This window comes from Sceloporus undulatus, chromosome 1 (assembly GCF_019175285.1).
Source record: "Sceloporus undulatus isolate JIND9_A2432 ecotype Alabama chromosome 1, SceUnd_v1.1, whole genome shotgun sequence".
Lineage (NCBI taxonomy): Eukaryota > Metazoa > Chordata > Lepidosauria > Squamata > Phrynosomatidae > Sceloporus > Sceloporus undulatus.
Genome location: NC_056522.1, coordinates 351,270,653 through 351,288,809, shown reverse-complemented (window position 1 = coordinate 351,288,809; position 18,157 = coordinate 351,270,653). Strand labels below are relative to the sequence as shown.

The 18,157-nt window shown below is 40.0% G+C and overlaps 1 protein-coding gene across 2 annotated transcripts in view; it reads left to right on the top strand.

Annotated features, from left to right (window-relative positions):
* The window catches only part of NRDE2 (NRDE-2, necessary for RNA interference, domain containing), a 41,180-nt gene extending 27,895 nt beyond the window's left edge, over positions 1-13,285 (top strand). For both annotated transcript variants that reach the window (XM_042480708.1, XM_042480717.1), the window contains exons 8-14: positions 3,233-3,356; positions 4,394-4,566; positions 4,910-5,296; positions 6,721-7,631; positions 9,586-9,724; positions 11,147-11,218; positions 12,522-13,285. In XM_042480708.1, coding sequence (XP_042336642.1) covers positions 3,233-3,356; positions 4,394-4,566; positions 4,910-5,296; positions 6,721-7,631; positions 9,586-9,724; positions 11,147-11,218; positions 12,522-12,647 — 1,932 coding nt within the window. In that variant the 3' untranslated portion in view covers positions 12,648-13,285. The remainder of the gene's footprint in view (positions 1-3,232; positions 3,357-4,393; positions 4,567-4,909; positions 5,297-6,720; positions 7,632-9,585; positions 9,725-11,146; positions 11,219-12,521) is intronic.
* Positions 13,286-18,157: the final 4,872 nt, after the last annotated feature.

Genomic DNA, 18,157 nt, shown 5'->3' with positions numbered 1-18,157 from the left:
GTGCATATTGTGGCGTATTGTGCCCTGGTGGCACAGTGGTTAAATGCCTGTACTGCAGCCATTTACTCAAAACCACAAGGTTGCGAGTTCAAGACCAGCAAAAGGGCCCAAGCTCGACTCAGGCTTGCATCCTTCCGAGGTCGCTAAAATTAGTACCCAGACTGTTGGGGGCAAATTAGCTTACTTGTTAATTAGCTTACTTGCTGTTCACCGCTATGATCTTTGGAATAGCGGTATATAAATAAAACAAATTATTATTAATTATAATAATAAATATTTAATTTGTAAAGAATTTTTATAGGGGTTGGAATTTATATAGTATTTCTGAGCATGGCTCACATTAATTTTCTAGGTGTAATTGTTTCAACAATCCTTTCAGGTGTAGTTATTTCAAGTATTGCTATTTTCTCCATTTTGCAGATTGTGTTATGAGTCTTGAGAGAAAGACAGATTAAAGACTAGTTGATTTGAGGTTATCCATTACTTAAATCTGATACAGGCTGCAATCACACAAACAGCTTAATTAATTGCTTTCTAGTTTGATCAAACCATTTTTTGAAACAATCATATCTTGATTTGTTCAAACCGGGAGGTAATTCCTTAAGATATATGTATGAAGAGGGGACAGGAAGGAAAATAAACGCAGGGATTGTTCCCACTCCTTCAAACTATGTCTGTCCAAAGGTAGTCATAAGTTTATTTAATATCTTTATCTCAAAATCAGGAGCAGACTGTGAAATTGCATATTCCTCTCATCAGCCACTCTCCTCCAGAATGCATATTGCCTTGTCTTAACCATAGCTAAGTATTATGGTAGTGTTAGTATTACCTTCATCTGAAATAATAGTTCCTCTTCCAGCAAAGTTTGCAGCAAGAGATTGAAGCGCTTTCTAAATCAAAATTTCTAAATTTAAGAGGGAATCTTGGTTAAAGTAGTTTGAGTTATTTTATCATGCTTAAAGAGAGGATTTGGATATTTGTTTTGTGAATGGAATGAAGACATAATGTTCTATTGCACTACATATCAATGATTTTCCATGTTTTTGTCAAGACCTGTTGCAGTGGTCCAGTGAAACATATAGCAGTGGCAGTCTGGTTTCTGCCCCACTCATCACATGGGTTAATAGAGAAAGATAACTACAAGGCCCATAACACTTGCTAGCTTTTTTTCAGCTAGTATACCAGACGTGAGTAATTTTTGTTTCCTTAAGCTTGTTTTTTGTGGCCTTTGGCTCTTCTAGGTTCCCTGAACTGTTCATTTTCTGGCCAAGAAGAGGAGAGTGGTCAGTTGTCTTTGCTGAAAGCCTCCCAGAAAGGCAGTTCACCTTTTAAATAGATTTCAAACCCTGCAACCTATTTAAAGTCAAAAGAACTCCAGATGTGGACTTGAAGCCACTTGTTTTTTGACATTTGGTGGTTTGTGCAGTCACTGGAGGGTCCTGGAGCAAGAAATTGCTCCCCAGGTGACTACAGTTGTCTACCCCAGCCTTATGCTCGGATGGGTAAAGCACAGTACATGACAGCAACAGAGCCTTCCTCATCCCGTTGTGGAGCAAAAAAGTTCAAAAAACCTTGTTTGCCCTTCTAGCCTGAAGTTCACAAGTGCTTACTTAATTCTAACCTACTCCCTTCCCCTCCCTCTCAAAAAACAAACCAGAATTTTTGTTCTTATCAAATATGAACATGAAAGTTCTGGTTGATTTAGCACTAATCCTTTCCTTATGAACACTTGGATCATTTACAAGGCACCATGCTCTCCAGCTTCCAGAGACAGCGTCATTTGTTTGTTTCATTCTTTGTTTCTTCTGCATCCTATGAGGACTTATCTCAGGATGGATGGCAAACACAGTAAGCCACCTTTTATTCTGGAGATCACTGACTGTTCCCTAGCCTCCCTCTGTCTCTGTTGCACTCCTTGGAAATATAAACACATTAAGTTTGCTACTCTAAGATAACTCATGGTGTACAAACTTCTCTACTCCGCCACAGCCATTAGTTGCCTGTGACTTAAGGAGTGTTTCTTCAGTCTGGAAGGTCCAAAGGATAACACCCCTGCAGCCCCCAGTTGGCTATGCCCCATCATTTCAAGGCTCCACTACAGAGACCTATTCTGACCTCATAAACATAGAGAGTGGAGACTTTGCTTAGCAATAAATAGCATAATAATTTAATTCAGCATGTAGCAATAATCTTTTGTGCATATTAGGACTGCTTTGTTATTTATAGGTTGAATTCCGACAAGGCTAAATTTAAAATATATCAGTAGTAAGTATATTTTCATCTCCAAGTTAGAGCAACGAAAGGGAGACCGAAAAAGGAAATGTCACAGGGATGTGTGTCTTTAACTATATTCATCCCTACCCATTTTATTATTGGTTTACCCTCCTGAAGGCTAGGTTGAATATAATGTTTAGTGTGCCTTTACCGCAAAGGCTGAAAGACTGAAGATTGTGTTTTCTCTTTTCAGTATGCTGTAGACTAAGCAATTTCACAGTTGTATTTTTCTCCTTCCAGTGATGTTTCTAGCCTTCAATTAAACTTGCTTGTATTTTTTTTTTGAGCTAACATGGTTCCAATAAATGGTTGTTTATGTCTCAGAATAAAATGTTATTTTCATATGAAGTGTTTGTTAAGAGCAGTGGAGAGTTGAAACATTCCCACTTCATATTTCACCATTGCCATGAATTCATTAGCCTGGGTGATAGGAAATGCTCACCCCATAGTTCAGTGTGACACTGAACTATGATCATCTTTTCCTCCAGCATGGAAGAAATTGGAAACATGTGCTTCATGTTTTTGTCTGTCCGTGTTTTATCATTATATCTGAAAAAAGAAGTGTGGACAATTTATGGCTGTTGTTGAGATGCAACTCCCACTCAGCAGAGCTAGTGGCGAAAGATGCTGAGCAACTTCTAGAAGACCACAGTTTGCCACAATGTTAGGCAAACATCAGTTTGTCCTTTTAGATATATTTTTACATACATTAGTGGTGGATATTGGTCCTTTGAGCTAGAATCTGGTTGAAGTATTGCTGTGAATTTAATTTTGAAAAATAAATTAAAATCTGGGATACTTTTTTAGACAGAGTGTTTTCAGCTGTTAAGTCTATTGAATCACTGAAACTTAGCAAACCTGTTTGAAATATGTCTCACCGTCTTTTTTCCTACAGCATTGCAGTTACACCTTTGTATATAATGCTGACAGACTTTTGCTTTTTTATCCTCAATTCTAGGTGGAGTTCTTTGAACCATTTTGGGACAGTGGTGAGCCTCGTATTGGAGAAAAGGGAGCAAAAGGTTGGAAGGCCTGGATGCATCAGCAAGAAAAGGGTGGCTGGGTCATTCTCAATCCACCTGGTAAATCTCTTCAGTATCAGATTTGGGGTCAAGAGAATATGTGTGTGAATAATTTGCATTCTCCATGTTGGCTTGGGGTTCAAGGGGAAGCCAGTGCTCTCCTCATTCTCTGGAAATGGTACAGGGTATTCAACATACCTACTACCTGACCAGTAATATTTAGCACTGTCCACAAGACAAAGAATATTGGCAGTGCTCTTGCTTTATAGAAGAAGCATACATTTCAGTAGAGTAATAACTGAATAAAGGCAATGCCTTTAAAAAGATAAGCAATTTTTCCTTATGTAAGGGTAACCATTGTCATCTACTCTAAGAGTCATTCTGAAAATGAATTATGAACTGAAGAATTGAAGATAATCTTCATATGGTTATATGACACTCATGGCTTGGTTATGATAACTGTGCATACCAAGCTATAGGTAATGAACATGATGCCTTTATTCTGCAGTATTCGTGCCACTTTGTGACATTTGTCTTTGTAACATATGAAGTTGAAAACATTTTATGTAGGTCATTGAGTCTCTGTCCCTTCTCTGTCCCTTTCATTTTGTATACCATTTCTAAAACAACAACTGTGATCCAGAAGCTTTTCTCTCTGTGATAATCAGAGATTACAGTTCTCCTAATCTCTAGCAATTTGCTGTGCTAGGTGGGACTAGCGGGAGTCAGCTAGATACTGTAGTCCATGGTATCTGATGGGTCCACAGGTTGTCCACTTCCGGTCTAAAAAAATAAATAAATTTGTGACTTAAAGAGTCATATTCATATTTATTATGCCAAATTAAGTTTTGTGACCTAGAATGAGGAGGGTCCATTACTATGCACACAAGCCCAGCATATCCTTTCCTTTAGTCTTTAACCTTCAACCTTCCTGAATTGCCTTGTGTCTATGTCCCCTCCCCACTTTAAGCCCATATGTGAATAAGCTTAAGTTTTTGTATGGGTTGTAGCACTCTAGTATCTTGCATATAACAAGTTACATTTTTGCAGTAGGCCAGATTTTGAAAAATTGTTGATGTTCTTTGGCTTTTGGGCAGATGAGGATGAGGAAGATGTAGAGGAAGAAGAAGAAATAAAGAATAAATCTCTACCCAAGTGGCAAAATTGGCTTCATGTTGAACGCTCTCGTGAAGCAAAGCACTGGTTGCCCTGGCGACCTGACAAAACCAAGAAACAAACAGTAGATGATTGTGAAGATCCAGAGAGACAGGTCAGTGTTGTGTGTTAAGACCAAGACTTGCATCCAAGGTTACTTTAATTGTGACGCAATTAAAATGTGTGCGGGCATCAGAAGAACACTTTCCTACACTTCCATCATGATGGATGTTGGGGAAAACTGGGGAAAACCTTCATCTAGTAAATCATATGTCTTCCATGGGAAGGGTCCCTCTGTGTGCATGTGTTCCCATATATACTCAGGGAGGATCATTCTGTTGCTCAGTCATTATATTCATTCTTCTTAAACAAGAAGCTCTGACTGTAGGGTTGCATCATTGTTTTCTAAAATCCCTTTCCTGATATGTAGTGATATATTATGTTTGTTTTCTTTGCAGGTCCTGTTTGATGACCTTGGTCCATCATTGATAAAAGTTTCCAGCCCAGATCTCCAGTTTCAACTAATTTGCTCATTTTTGCAATTCTTAGGAGTCCCTTGTAGCTGTAGCCTCCTTTCTTCTTTCCTCTACCTAGCATTGGATGAAAAAAGCATATTTGATGATGGACAGCATAGCCAAGGACCTTTGACTTCATTTGATTTACCACTTTTTGGAATCAGTTGTATTGGTCACATGGACCCACTAGTCCAAGGAGGAAGCCATGTGGGCCATCTGAAGGAAGGAGAGGAGTTTATACAGAATTTCTTTCATAGGATGTTGCCTCTGTTTTCAGGGAAGGAAAAATCTGACTTGTCGGTTTTTTGGCTTCAGTATGAAATCTCTAAGGTAATAACTTTTTTGTAAATAAAAAATCTTCAGTAATTTATAATTTTACAAATAGCAACTGTGTACTGTATACAAATAGGACATCTTACTGTATCTGTTTCCAGCTTCGCATCCAGACATATAGGGTAGGTATCCTGGTTAGCTCAGAGTCCCCTAGAAAAAATTACTCCCATAGTATCTCAAAATATCATTAAGCCATGCCTTTGCTTGCACATTCATATATGCCTTTTTGAGTTTGTTTGGCCAGTCAAATTCTGATTGAAAAGAAAAGGAATCCAATGAATTATTTTTCTGTATCCCATCATCCCAGTTCTTCTCAGTGTAGGTTACTTCTTTTCTTCTGTGTAGAAAGCTGTGAAGCAATTTGTCTGCAGAAAGGAGAAGGGAGCTTGAGGAAAGAAAAAAAATCTTCTGTCTGTTTCATTTATACTCTTGTTCTTCAGCTAGAATGGCTCTCAAACAGTCTAGCATATCAGTAAAGGCAAGATAGTCACTGCCCTCAGGGTTGCCATGTAAAGTGCGGATGAGCAATTGTTGGGGCTTAAGAGCCTAGAATTTTCCATGATATGTCCAAGAAAAACCTTTTTTTTTTTTTTTTTTTTTTTTTGGTGCAACAGGAAGTTATCCAGAAGTCAGATTCCAGGTCAATTCCTCTTGGTGGGGAGGGGGAACCTCTCCTGGCCAAAACAGTTCCAATAGGTGTGTTGGGAGGCAGTTTGGGGCCCAAAACTTTTGGGAAAACACTAGGGGTCACAATAATTTCCCTGGGACTTCATGCTATCTGTGAGCCACACTCCAGCCTAAAGGGACACAGCACAAGAGGAAACAGAATTGGAGAAAAAAAGTGGGGAAAATAGTTCGAAATTCTGGGCAGGTTGCTGATGGAATGGCTTGCCATTTATGTCTCCCAAGATGGCAGGTGATCTTTCACAGATGCAAGGGGATCTTTCACAGGCTTTAAAAAGGAGAATCTTTTAAAAAGGAGATACGTTATTTGATCTTTAGTCCTAGGAGTTCCAGATTGGCTTGCATAAGTTCTTCATTGTCAGTTAAAATACACGGGACATCATCCAACTGTGAAGCCCCTATGGCAAAAGATGCCTTTCCTCCTGTCACTGCCTCCCTCCCTCTCTTAAGATGGAACACTAATTTATGCTGCAGAATCAAGGGGGACCCCCCAAGATAAATATGATTGTAGTGGTTGTGGGAAAAGAGCCCTCTCCCTCAATATGTTTTCTTTTTCTGACACACACACACCCCCCCCTTGGGTAGGGAGAATAGTTTTCATGGGGCAGAGCATTGCTTGGTCACTAGGTCAGCTATATTGAAGTGCATAGAAACCAGCAAAATAATGAACCTGGTTGGGTTTTGACTAAACTACTTTTGTTATATTAACATTAATTTATTTTTATATCACTTTGCAGGTCATTCAATGTTTGAAAATCAGAAACAAAAAGAAACTAAAATTGCAAAGCAAGAAAAGTAAAAAATTAGCTAAGAATCTCCTTAAAGCACCTGACAACAGAAACAACGTTTCTCTTTGGCAAATGTATGCCCACTTGGAGTGGCTACTTGGCAATGTAGAAGAGGCTAGAAAGGTTTTTGATATGTCTCTGAGCATGGCAGGGGCAACTGGACTCAGAAATCTCCAGGTGTGTAAGCTTGGCCTTCTTTATGCCGAACTAGAAACAGAGTTGCTAGGTGTTCTCGAAGGAACGCTTGAATGCCGTGCGGTTCACATTTTGATGAACCTGGCAGAAAAGAGCCCTTATGTGCCTTACAGTGGGCAGGTATTATCTGTTAACATTTTGAAAGCTCGGAAGACATACCAACACTTACTCCAAGATTACTTAAGTGAAGGCTTCATCTTTGATCAAGAACAGACTAGCAGTTCCAGCCACTTGGTTGGTGTGGTTGGTTGTTACTCCCTTTTCCAGTATTTAACTCTTGGGATTGATTCTGCTGTGTCAGTATACAGAGAGGTTTATGAAAAGCTAAAAGGCAAGAAGTTTGATGAAGGACTCGGCAGTCAGAATTTTAGTCTGGCGCTTGAAGCTGTCACAAGGATGCATGCGAGTTTGCTCAGGTACCACATGAAAAACAGCGTCTATCCTTTGAATCCCCTTCGTGAAGCTCTGTTGGAGGCTTTGAAAATGTATCCTAGCAACCAGTCTCTCTGGAGGGCATACATCCAGATCCAGAGTAAATCTCACAACGCCAGCAAAGCACGGAGATTTTTTGACAGTATTACAAGGACGACGAAGTCACTGGAGCCCTGGCTGTTTGCAGTCCAAGCGGAGCAGATGAGAAAGAAGCTTATTGACAGTGTCCAGAGGTAGTATCACTCTGTCAGGTTATGCTTTCTGGTGACAGAAAACCAGGGATGGGCACATTGTGGCCCCTGTTTTTCATCACTAAGCCCTCCACAACCACCTCATATTTTTAAAAACCATTTTCAGGCAATTTTTGCCCCAAACTATAGAGAAAACTCTGAAATGCATTAAGGAATATAAAAAATACTCCCACAGTCAAAGACACACCCCCAAACCTGTACTACTCCCAAATATGGCCATGCGACATTACTTCCTGTCACCATTTTGAGAGGGACTGCATAGGAAAATGTAGATATTTGGACTTGCAGGGGAGGTATGGGGGGAATGTACATCCTGTCTCCCCCGCAGTTGTCCATCCCTGCTTTGAAATATTATATTGACACTAGCCTATTTCTCTTTTAAAAAACTACCTTTTTGGTTAAAATTTGTATCTTTCTTGAAAGAGCTCATAGCTGAGATATGACATTGCTCAAGGCTACACAGAGAGCATAGTACCCAAGTGGAGATTTGAACATGGATTTCCCATATCAACATCCAACACTCAAGCAACCTGGGGTGGCGGGAATATAATAATTGTTTACAGTTATTGTTTGGTCCCAAATAAATACTCCATGGAGAGGATAGGAAGCCAGGCAGCCTCCAGATATTCTGGAATTCTTATAATGCCTGCTCCCCAGAAGTACCAACAGTTATGTTAGTGAAGCTGTAGTCTCAAATGTCTGGAGGGTGGCTGGTTGCCTGCCCTTGTTCTAAATGTGATACTGGGAATCTCAGGCTGTAAGGATGAATCCAGTTCTCTTGGGTTCCAAACTTGGCCCCTCTGTGCTTTCCCAATTGGCCACACCTTTTCCCCATCACATTATTCTTTGGTAGCTTCCCAGCTTTTGTACCGAGTATTCCTCATTCTAGAACAGTGGTTCCCAAACCTTTTTGTGCTACTATCCCCTTTCCTCTTGGATGACAATCATAGCACCCTGCTCCATGCATATTTTTTGATATTAGGTCTACTGTTCTACTGCACGCTCAAAACAACCAATCTTGGTTGCTGCTCCCTTTGTCACTTGTTCCCCGGGAGCTCTGGTGGAGGCCCATAGTGATCCTGACATTCAAATCGGTCATCCAACCTGGATATTAGGCTGCTCAAGGGTGGAAGATATCTACATACATCTTTGTTTTACAGAGGGGGTTGAGAACTGTTGCCTTCCTCTGAGATTGAGAGAGTGTCACTTTCCCAAGGTCATCCAGGGAGTTTCCATGGCCAAGTGGGGATTCAGACCCTGTTCTTCAGAATTATATTCTAATGCTCAAACCACTAGACAATGCTGGCTCTCCCTTTCGTATTGGCCTTAGTCCAGTTAGGTCTTTACAGTATATGTAAGAACCTATACTTTGAATTGTGCTTGGTAACAAATTGCAGCCAGTGCAGTTGATTCAAGACCATTGAAATAAGGTTTCTAAAGTTAACATCAGACAATAGTCGAGCAGTTGCACAGCACTAGTTGTAACTGTCAAGCAGTTTTTAAGGGCAATGTGGTGTATAGTCTAACCAAGAGGCAATTAGAGCTTGAGTCACTGGCCAAGTAGCTTTTCCTAATAGGGATGCTGCTGAGCACCCTACAAAACTAGAGAAAGTCTATGAAAATAATTGGATGACTTTGGCCAGACATTGTTTCTCAGCTTTATATACCTTAAAGGGCTGTTGAAAAGACAAACATGCTTAAAAAAATAAGAGTAATGTTACCATGCTCTGGAGGTGAAGGATGACCACTATAACCTTTTTCACATGGACTTCTAAAAATAAAAATATGACAGAAATTCCTTATGCTGCCCTTCTTGTTCCTGATACATGTAGTCTCCCGTGCTGCAGTTGTTGGAAGGAAATATAATATGCATCCCTGCTCTAAAGTAAAAACAATGCTGTTGACTTTCTTGTAATTATATTATTTTTCCTTTCAGGGGAGCCAATGGAGATATTTATGCAACTATCCCTGAAACAGGGCTAACCAATCGAATCAAAGCGTTGTTTGAACATGCAGTTGAGACAGAAAATGGGGCCCATTGTCCACTACTTTGGAGGCTCTATATAGTCTTTATGGTAAGAGAGAGCTGGGGAGCCATAGTGGACCCTCCCCATCCTTTTCCCAACCCTGTGGGTAAATTCTGAATGCGATGATATTAGTTTAAAGAAAGGTAACTGACTTTCGTACCCAAAATAACAGATTTGTCCTGGCTAAGTGGGAGTCCCAGCCAGTGCTTTGCTCCCCATCATCATCTCCACCACCTGGGTGTGGGGCATTGAATGCATTAAATCAGTCCTCTGGAAGCTGCTTAGGCCCTGGGATCAGAACACAGCTGGCTCTTGAAGTGGTAGCTAAATGCTGGGAAGAGGAAGGAAAGCAAAACGTAACTTCCTGTCTGAGACTCGGTACTCAGGCAGCTCTTGGAGCACTTTGGTCCACCTGTTCACTTTCTCTGTGCTTCAGAAAGGGGGGAGGCTTGGGACTATATCACATTGCACTGTTACAGTGCTATTATTCCACTTTAACTGCTATGACATCCTCCTGTGGAATTCTGGGGTTTCTAGTTTAATGCGGCCTAAGAGCTCTCTGGCTAAGAATTCTGAGTTAATTTTAAGATTAATTGTATTATTTTTATTGATGTATTTTATATGTATTTTATTATTGATGTATGTGTTTTAACGGACTGTAATCCCACCTCGATCCATCTGGGAAAGGCGAGAAAATATAAATAAACAAATAAGCTGCAAATCCCAGAATTCCATAGAATGCAGCTATAGCAATTTAAGTGGAATAATAGTGTGTAACAGTGATTGCTGAGTGATTCACAGAAGTTCCATCATCAGGATTAGGTTTTCAGGCCACTGCATGCCACTGTGGAGAAGGGAAAGGGGAGAGGAGGAAGTCCTGTTGCATGGAAACAGTGCTCTTCTGTTCACAAAAGGCAAGATAGTATCCAAGTTACTGCATTCAGTCTCCTTCCTTGGAAGTTTTTAAACTGAGGCTGCATGCCCATTTCCTTTGATAGTGAGTTCCTGAATGGCAGAGGGTTGGACTGAATGGCCCTTGTGGTCTCTTCCAACTCTATGATTCTATGTCCGTGGTAGGCTTATGAACATACTAGGTTTTGTAGACTTGAGCCTACAGAATTATATAAAGGTTTAAAATGAGTAAAATAACAGGAATAGTGAATCACAAAACAAAGATCTGTAAGCTGAAGTAAGATATGAAGGACCAATGCACTCAGATTATGCAATAGGACTACACAGTCCTTTTCAATACTGTTGTTACAATGTATTGTAAGCCACCTCGATCCCGTGGGAGAGGTGGGATAAAAATAAATTATCATGATCATGATCATCATAATCATTAGAGAAATTTTCAGTCTTAATTTCCAGTAGTGTCTTTTCTCAGTTCTAATAGAAACATGTTGTACATAGAACTTGGCCACTTGGCAAAACGTGGAACAATAAAATGCCATTTGTGTCTTTCTGTTTCAGGTTTCTTTGGGTGATAAAGAAAAAAGTAAAGGACTATTTTATCGAGCACTTCAAAACTGCCCTTGGACAAAAGTATGTCTCAACAGATTCTGTTATGTATCTCTTTTTTTTTTTAATTAAACCGCCAAGAAAAGAGTGTGCCAAAATTTAATTGTTAGAATGGCAAAAGGTTGAAATACATGGTCTTTGAGGTTGCTTCCAGTGCTACGATTCTATTTAATACATAGTGAGCAGTTGTGGCCTTCCAGATGCTTTTGGACTGCAACTGCCATAAACACCTGTACTGGCTAGGTCTGATGAGAATTGTAGACCAGAAAAATATTTAAGTGTCCAGTTGCTCAGTCTTAATTATAGAAAGAAAATACACTGAAGGGTGTTTCTTTCTCCAGTCTCACTAGAAATTGTATTTTGGGACATATCATGAAATGGCATGGCTTATGATAATGAATGATAAAATGAAAGAGAATAAGAAAAGAGGAAAACCATACTACAGAAGGGTTGCTTCATTAAGGGAAGCTATGGCCCTGAATTTGCAAGATCTGAGCATGACTATTGATAACCAGGCCTCATGAAGGCCTCTCATAGGATTGCTATGAATCAAAACTGACTTCACAGCAAATAACAGAATTATTCCCTGCAGATAAATTTTCTTGCTTGTTCATACCTGCCAGTTTTGTCATTCATGTGTTTTAAGTGCTAATTCATACATTACATTGTTTTGATTTCAAATGAAAATCTGGAATGTGTACTGCACTGGATTTTTTTGTTCAGTTACGAGTACTAAAAGATTGAAGGATAGGGACATGTGTACTGTTTGGGACTGTGATAGAAAATTCATACTACTGTGTAAGGCACCTCTGTCCATCTGTCTCAGAGAGCTCTTTCACATGTGCCTCCATGCATTTCAGAAGTGAGGAAACGACATGTGTTGTTTTTGAGGCCCCAAATCATTTGGAGGGCTTAAAGTTGCAGATCCCCCTCCCTGGTAGATTAGGCTCAGAAGAGGCCTCTAAAACCAGATAGTAAACTGGAACTTGCCTTCTAGGGCATCTCTTGGTTGTCAAAGGTCCTAAAGCAGCCTGCTTCTCTCTACTGCATATTCCCTAGAGGGTGTAAGGGAACATTTTGAGTTGTTTTAAGGAAATAAAAAACATTGGTATGCTGCTAGGGCGCAGCCCTACAAAGTCCTACAGGGAAACAACATAGTGGCCGTACAATCTCTTTAGCTGCCTAATCCTGATTAAGGTATACATAACTTGGATAGGTATACCCCACTTCATTTCTTCATAAGAACTGTGCATGTACTCTTTTATTAAATTACACTTGTTCTGACTTATTACCGAATATTGTTTTCATCTTAATATTGTATTCATAGGTGCTGTATATGGATGCAATCGAGTATTTTCCAGATGAGCTCCAAGAGATACTTGATTTGATGGCTGAAAAAGAGTTAAGAGTACGGGTACCAGTAGAAGAACTGGAGTTACTGCTTGAAGACTAAAGAATGCACCAAAGATGTAAAACAGCCCCTGTGGTTTAATCTGTCCTCACTGTCTCTAGTTTGGGATATTCTACATGCTTGATGGATGAGAAATTTTGCATTTCCTTATCCCCATCCAAGTATATGTATTCTATTCAGTACGAAATTGCAGGTGGTGTCTGTTTTATATTAATTTTCAAAGTGGACTCTTTCAGAGGTAACTGTCAAGATGTGTAATGTAGCCAGGAGTACAGGGGACATAGCCATATACACTAGCTACAATCAGCTGCAGCCAAAGAGCAAACATTTTCCTCTTAGTTCATGGGTGAAATTCTAGAATTGGTCAGTTTTACAGTTTGTATCAGATTAGGCTAAAGGAAATTTGTACTAATTTTTGACCGCATACTAGATAGATATGGACAGTGAAATCTTGTAAAAGAATTTTAAATCAATATTGCACAACTAGTAGCTGTTGTAATATACTGTAAGTTTTCTTGTAAATAGTGCTAAATATTTTTAAAATTACTGGAATATGAAATATTTTTTTTAAAAAGTGTCAGCATTTTTTTCTTGTTGCAACTTTAAAATTTAAAGCTGTGATCACTGTGATCTTGCATTCCATAATCATAGCTATTAAAAAAAGGAAAAGAAAAGAAAAAGGACCTTCTCATTATGAATATAAAGAACTGTTTTAAATTAAGTTTTGTTAAGACTGCCTACAGGTTGAGGTGGACAGTAACACAGTTTAAAAAAAAAATCCACCCTTCTTATCCTGTTTCTACCAAAATGTGAGAAGTGTACTCAATAACAGAGAGCAAATGCTGTTTTCAGTGCAATCATGTAAGCTATAGCAGCTTATTTTTGTGCCTATGAGAGTTTTTTCTTTTGCCTTACAGTTATCTTGTCCAGGTACACCCCAACATATCTAAGATAACTTAGAGTGGTTGCAGAATGGTAAAGGTTGGTTTTAGTTTTACATTCACATTTATGTTTACATTTCCAATGCTTATTTCCAGAAAAATCATAATTGTATGGACCCAAGCTCTTCAGATGGCTTTTACATTTTCGATCTTCAGGCAAGTTGCATTTAGAGCAGATGTTGGAAAATTGCCACCTGTGGGCCACACACATCCCTTGGATCCTACCTTTGTGGCCCCAGAAGCACTCTTCATCATTTCTTGGAAAGAAACCTCAGTGCAGTTCCTGGACAGGTTTTGTCCCAAACTATGTAAGAAAGCCACCCCATGCCTGCATTTTCCTCTACAGCCCTATCAAAATGGCTACATCCTTTTCTGTTGCCATTTGAGAGGCACTACAAAGGAAAATTGAGGTATTTGGGCTTGCTGTGTGTGTGGGGGGGGGGGGGGGGGGTTGGCTCCCAGCCCCCATACAATTGCCTACCCCAGATTTAGAGCAAGTGACCCTACAGATATTGTTGAATGCAGTTCTTAAATGTTTTAGCCAGCATAGCCAATGAGGAAGGATTAGGAGCTGCAGTTCAGCAATACCTGGAGGCGTGCATGTTTCCCATCCATCATTTAGAACACTACTACTCAAAATGGTAGTCCATGGAGGAGTGCTGGTCCTTGATAGGTTTCTAGGAGGGAAAGAACAAAATACTTGGGTGTGGGTAGTATTTGATTGGATTGAGTAGAATCAGTGCTGGAGGAAGAGGTATTCACCACTTAACAAGCAAGAGTTGTGTGTTTCTGTACATTAAGTTATTTCAGTGACTTAAAAACAACCAACCCAAAAGCCAACTTGGTATATTCAGGATGCAGGTGTACAGTGGGATCTTGATATCTGCAGATTTACCATCCACGGATTTCAGCTTCCTCAAACTGCAAGCCCTTGTTGTCCCCAATGGCCTGAAGTCCCGTTGTCCCTAATGATGGTGCAGACATGTGCATGCACCATCATTGGGGACAACGGGATCTGAGCATATGCAGATTCTGGCATCCATGTGGGAGGGGGTCTAGAACAGATCCCCCATGGATACGAAGGTCCCACTGTATTTAATAAAAATGGTCTAATCCAATAAATAAATGTGAGAAATTCTGATAAAATCACAAAGGAAGCTTGGAAGATTTAGCATGGTGGAAAACAAGTGTGTCCAGAGTAAGGCGACCAAAACGGAGAAGGGTATGGATGCCATGCCCTGTGAGGAGCGTCTTAGGGAGCTGAGGATGTTCAGCCTGGAGAAGAGAGTTCAGAGGTGATATGATAGCCCTATTTAAATATTTGAAGGTATGTCATATTGAGAATGGAGCAAGGTTGTTTCCTACTGCTCCAGAGAATAGGACCCAGAACAATGGATGCAAGTTAACAGGAAAAGAGATTCCACCTAAACATTTAGAGGATCTTCCTGACCGTAAGATATGTTTGACAGTAGAACACACTCCCTCAGAGAGTGATGGAGTCTTCTTTGGAGATCTTTAAAGAGAGGCTGGATGTCCATCTGTTGGGGTGCTTTGATTGTGAGCTCCTGCATGGCAGAAATGGGTTGGACTGGATTGCCCTTGTGGTCTCTTCCAATGCTATGATTCTATGAAAACAGCCTTATGTAAAGACTTCCCTTTTCACTTAAACAAGCAGTAAAGGATCAAGAACTGTCTTTATTTTATGCCACCCATTGCTCCAGTTTTATGGCTGTGCCTTCACATGCTGTTGGAGTCATAGCAGTAATTTCATACCCCCGGCACTGAAGCAACACTCCCTGGAACCTCCTGAAATATCTACTTAGCTAGTTTAGATTTACAACCATAACAAAACCCATAGTAACTGCTGAAGGACTGAAAGTGGGAGCAAACAGGAATGCTGGGACAGTTCATTACTGGGTGTGGTCTTTTTTTAAACTAGAAAGATGGACACAAGGTACCTCTGTTTGTGCCAAGAATATTGGGAACATAGTAACAATTATACAGGTATCTGAATATCATAATACCCAGCCTACAGGCATCACAGCTATTTCTTATAAGAAGCAGTAGGGACAGTTGCTTCGATCCAAATGGAAACTGCAAAACATGATTTGCAGCCATTAAAAGCCTTTAATTATCCATTACTCTATAAGGTAGAAGCCTCATGGTAATTTTTGCAAGATGCAATTAAATAATGTTAACTTGGACCTGCTCTGTTATCTAATACAAGCTGTCAACAACCAAGCTGCTAAAACATTCAGCTGTTGTGTTGCAAGGTCTGCTTGCAAAACGCCTTTAGTTGAGATCTCAGAGGAGCCAAAATAGTATTCTCTGACAGAGAGATGTTCTCTCCGGCAGAAGTAATGTAATTTCGCAGGCAAAGGTTTCTGTTTCACCACAGGCTTTCTTCAAAGAGTGTTTGTTTGAAAACATTTTCTCTCCTTTCAGAGAAAAGGTGGAAAAATACTTGCACTATTGACTAGTCTCCTATTGGGCATACTTGAAAATAAATTCAACATAACTCGGATAAATTTAAGGTCAAGCTCACTTACATTTAGGATCTGTAAATATTTAGGGCTTTATATAGTGAGGATATATGCCAGTGTCAAAAATTTAAACCTGGTTTTACTTTGCTGGCAGCTAACCAGGGCAACCTGAGCAGTGTTGTGTGTTATGAAGGAGCAAAGGACTTGTACCGCATCTGAATAGTTAAATTAGAAAAACCACTATAATTCCTCCACGTTTGGGGTGGGTGCTGTGGCATTTAATTCTATTTTCATCTCTGTGTATGTTTATACATTCTCAACAATTTTTGGCTATTAGACATTTGAGGTTATACATTACTTTGCTCCCTGTTACTAGTGTGACTATCTAAACAAGCAGATTGAGTTTAAAATAGGAGAGAACAGCCATGGAGTTGACCGGCACGTAAAGCTCCTCATCCCTGAACCAGAAACAAGACAGAATATAGCATTATCTATTGGTGCAAAATATTTCTATTAGCCTTGACTTTGGTGAAAGTGTGTTGTGACACAGACCTTATTTAGGCTTAAAAAAATAAGAGACATGCTGGATCAGACCAAAGGCGTATTCCACCCATCATTCTGCTCTCACGTTGCACAATTATCTCCCACCACTTTCAAATCCTTATTCACATCAGCCATGTTAAGGTCCCCAGTGAAGCAACTAGAAGCATGCAACTGTGGTTGAAATCTTAGCCACAGTTATGCATTACCAGTGCGCATCAACAGAAGCAGCCCTCCCAGTTACAGAGAAACAGCTAGATTAACCAAGATAGCATAAGCAACAAAAGTATGGGCAAGTGAGCGTGTGTTAGTACAGGTAACTCCTATCTTGTGATGAGCTATTACCAACTTCTAATAAGTATTTTGTCACTGAAATATCAGCAAAAAGGCACCTGCTCACAACAGCTCTTTGCAATTAAGATCCTTTGTCAATATCTATTTCTAGTACTTGGTAGCGTCACAGCCTGCTTTTAAAGCTTGAGATAACATGAAAGCAATCTGCTTTCTACATGGCTTAAATTGTTCACTGGAGCCATGGGAAACCCCCTCAGGCTTAGAACACATACTTCATAATTCAAAAGTGGAGGGAATCTGCTACATGTTAATCGTGGTGTTTGTAGCACAGCAGAGAACCAAAAATACACCCCCAGGTGGTTTTGAATAATACATATGCAGTACCTAATTTTGTTCAGTGCTTCAAACTGCTTGATTCAGACCTTTTTTCAATATTAGGCCTGCTTATTTAGCTTCCCATAGGAAAAATGCCTGTAACTTTTTTTACTAGAAGCAACTGCCATCCCCACTACCCCAAATAGTTTTCTTGCATGTTTGTCACTGGAGACAGGAAATTGGGTTACCAAGAATATCGCAGCATCAAGCTGGTAACCTCCAGATGAGCAGGACTAGCCCACTTGTCAGGTTTCTTTCTCTTACATCAATAACTTTCACTGATGATGTCACAACCTGCTAGGGCATCCTTTCTCAACCTGGTCCCTTCCACATGTGCTGCACTGTAACCAAGGCAGCGTGACCCATGGGTGGATAAGATGAAGGCTTGCCATCTAAAACATTGGACAATTTTTGGTTTGGCAAGTCTGCTTTACCACTAGTCAGGTCAGCAAATCTGGCCACCCAGCACTATCTATTCTGACACTGGTTCTCCATGTACTTAACTGGATTTTCCCACTACCTATGAGCAGATCCTTTTAACTGGAGATGTCAAGAGTTTCTACTGTTGTTGTCATGTGCCTTCAAGTCATTTCCAGTTTATGGCAACCCTAAGGCAACCCTATCATGGGGTTTTCTTGGCAAGATTTCTTCAGAGGTTGCCATCGTCTTCCCCTGAGAACATATGACTTGCCCAAGGTCACCCAGTGAGTTTCATGGCCAAACAACGAATTGAACCCTGGTCTCCAGAATCTTAGTCCAATGCTCAAATCACTACGCCATGCTGGCTCTCCAGAGGTTCTATGCCTAGAGCATTTGATCTATCAAGACAAACCCAATCTACAACAAGAAAATGAATCACTCCTCCACACTTGTTACATGTTCATCACATAAGAGGATACAATTAATCTTTAGTACAATA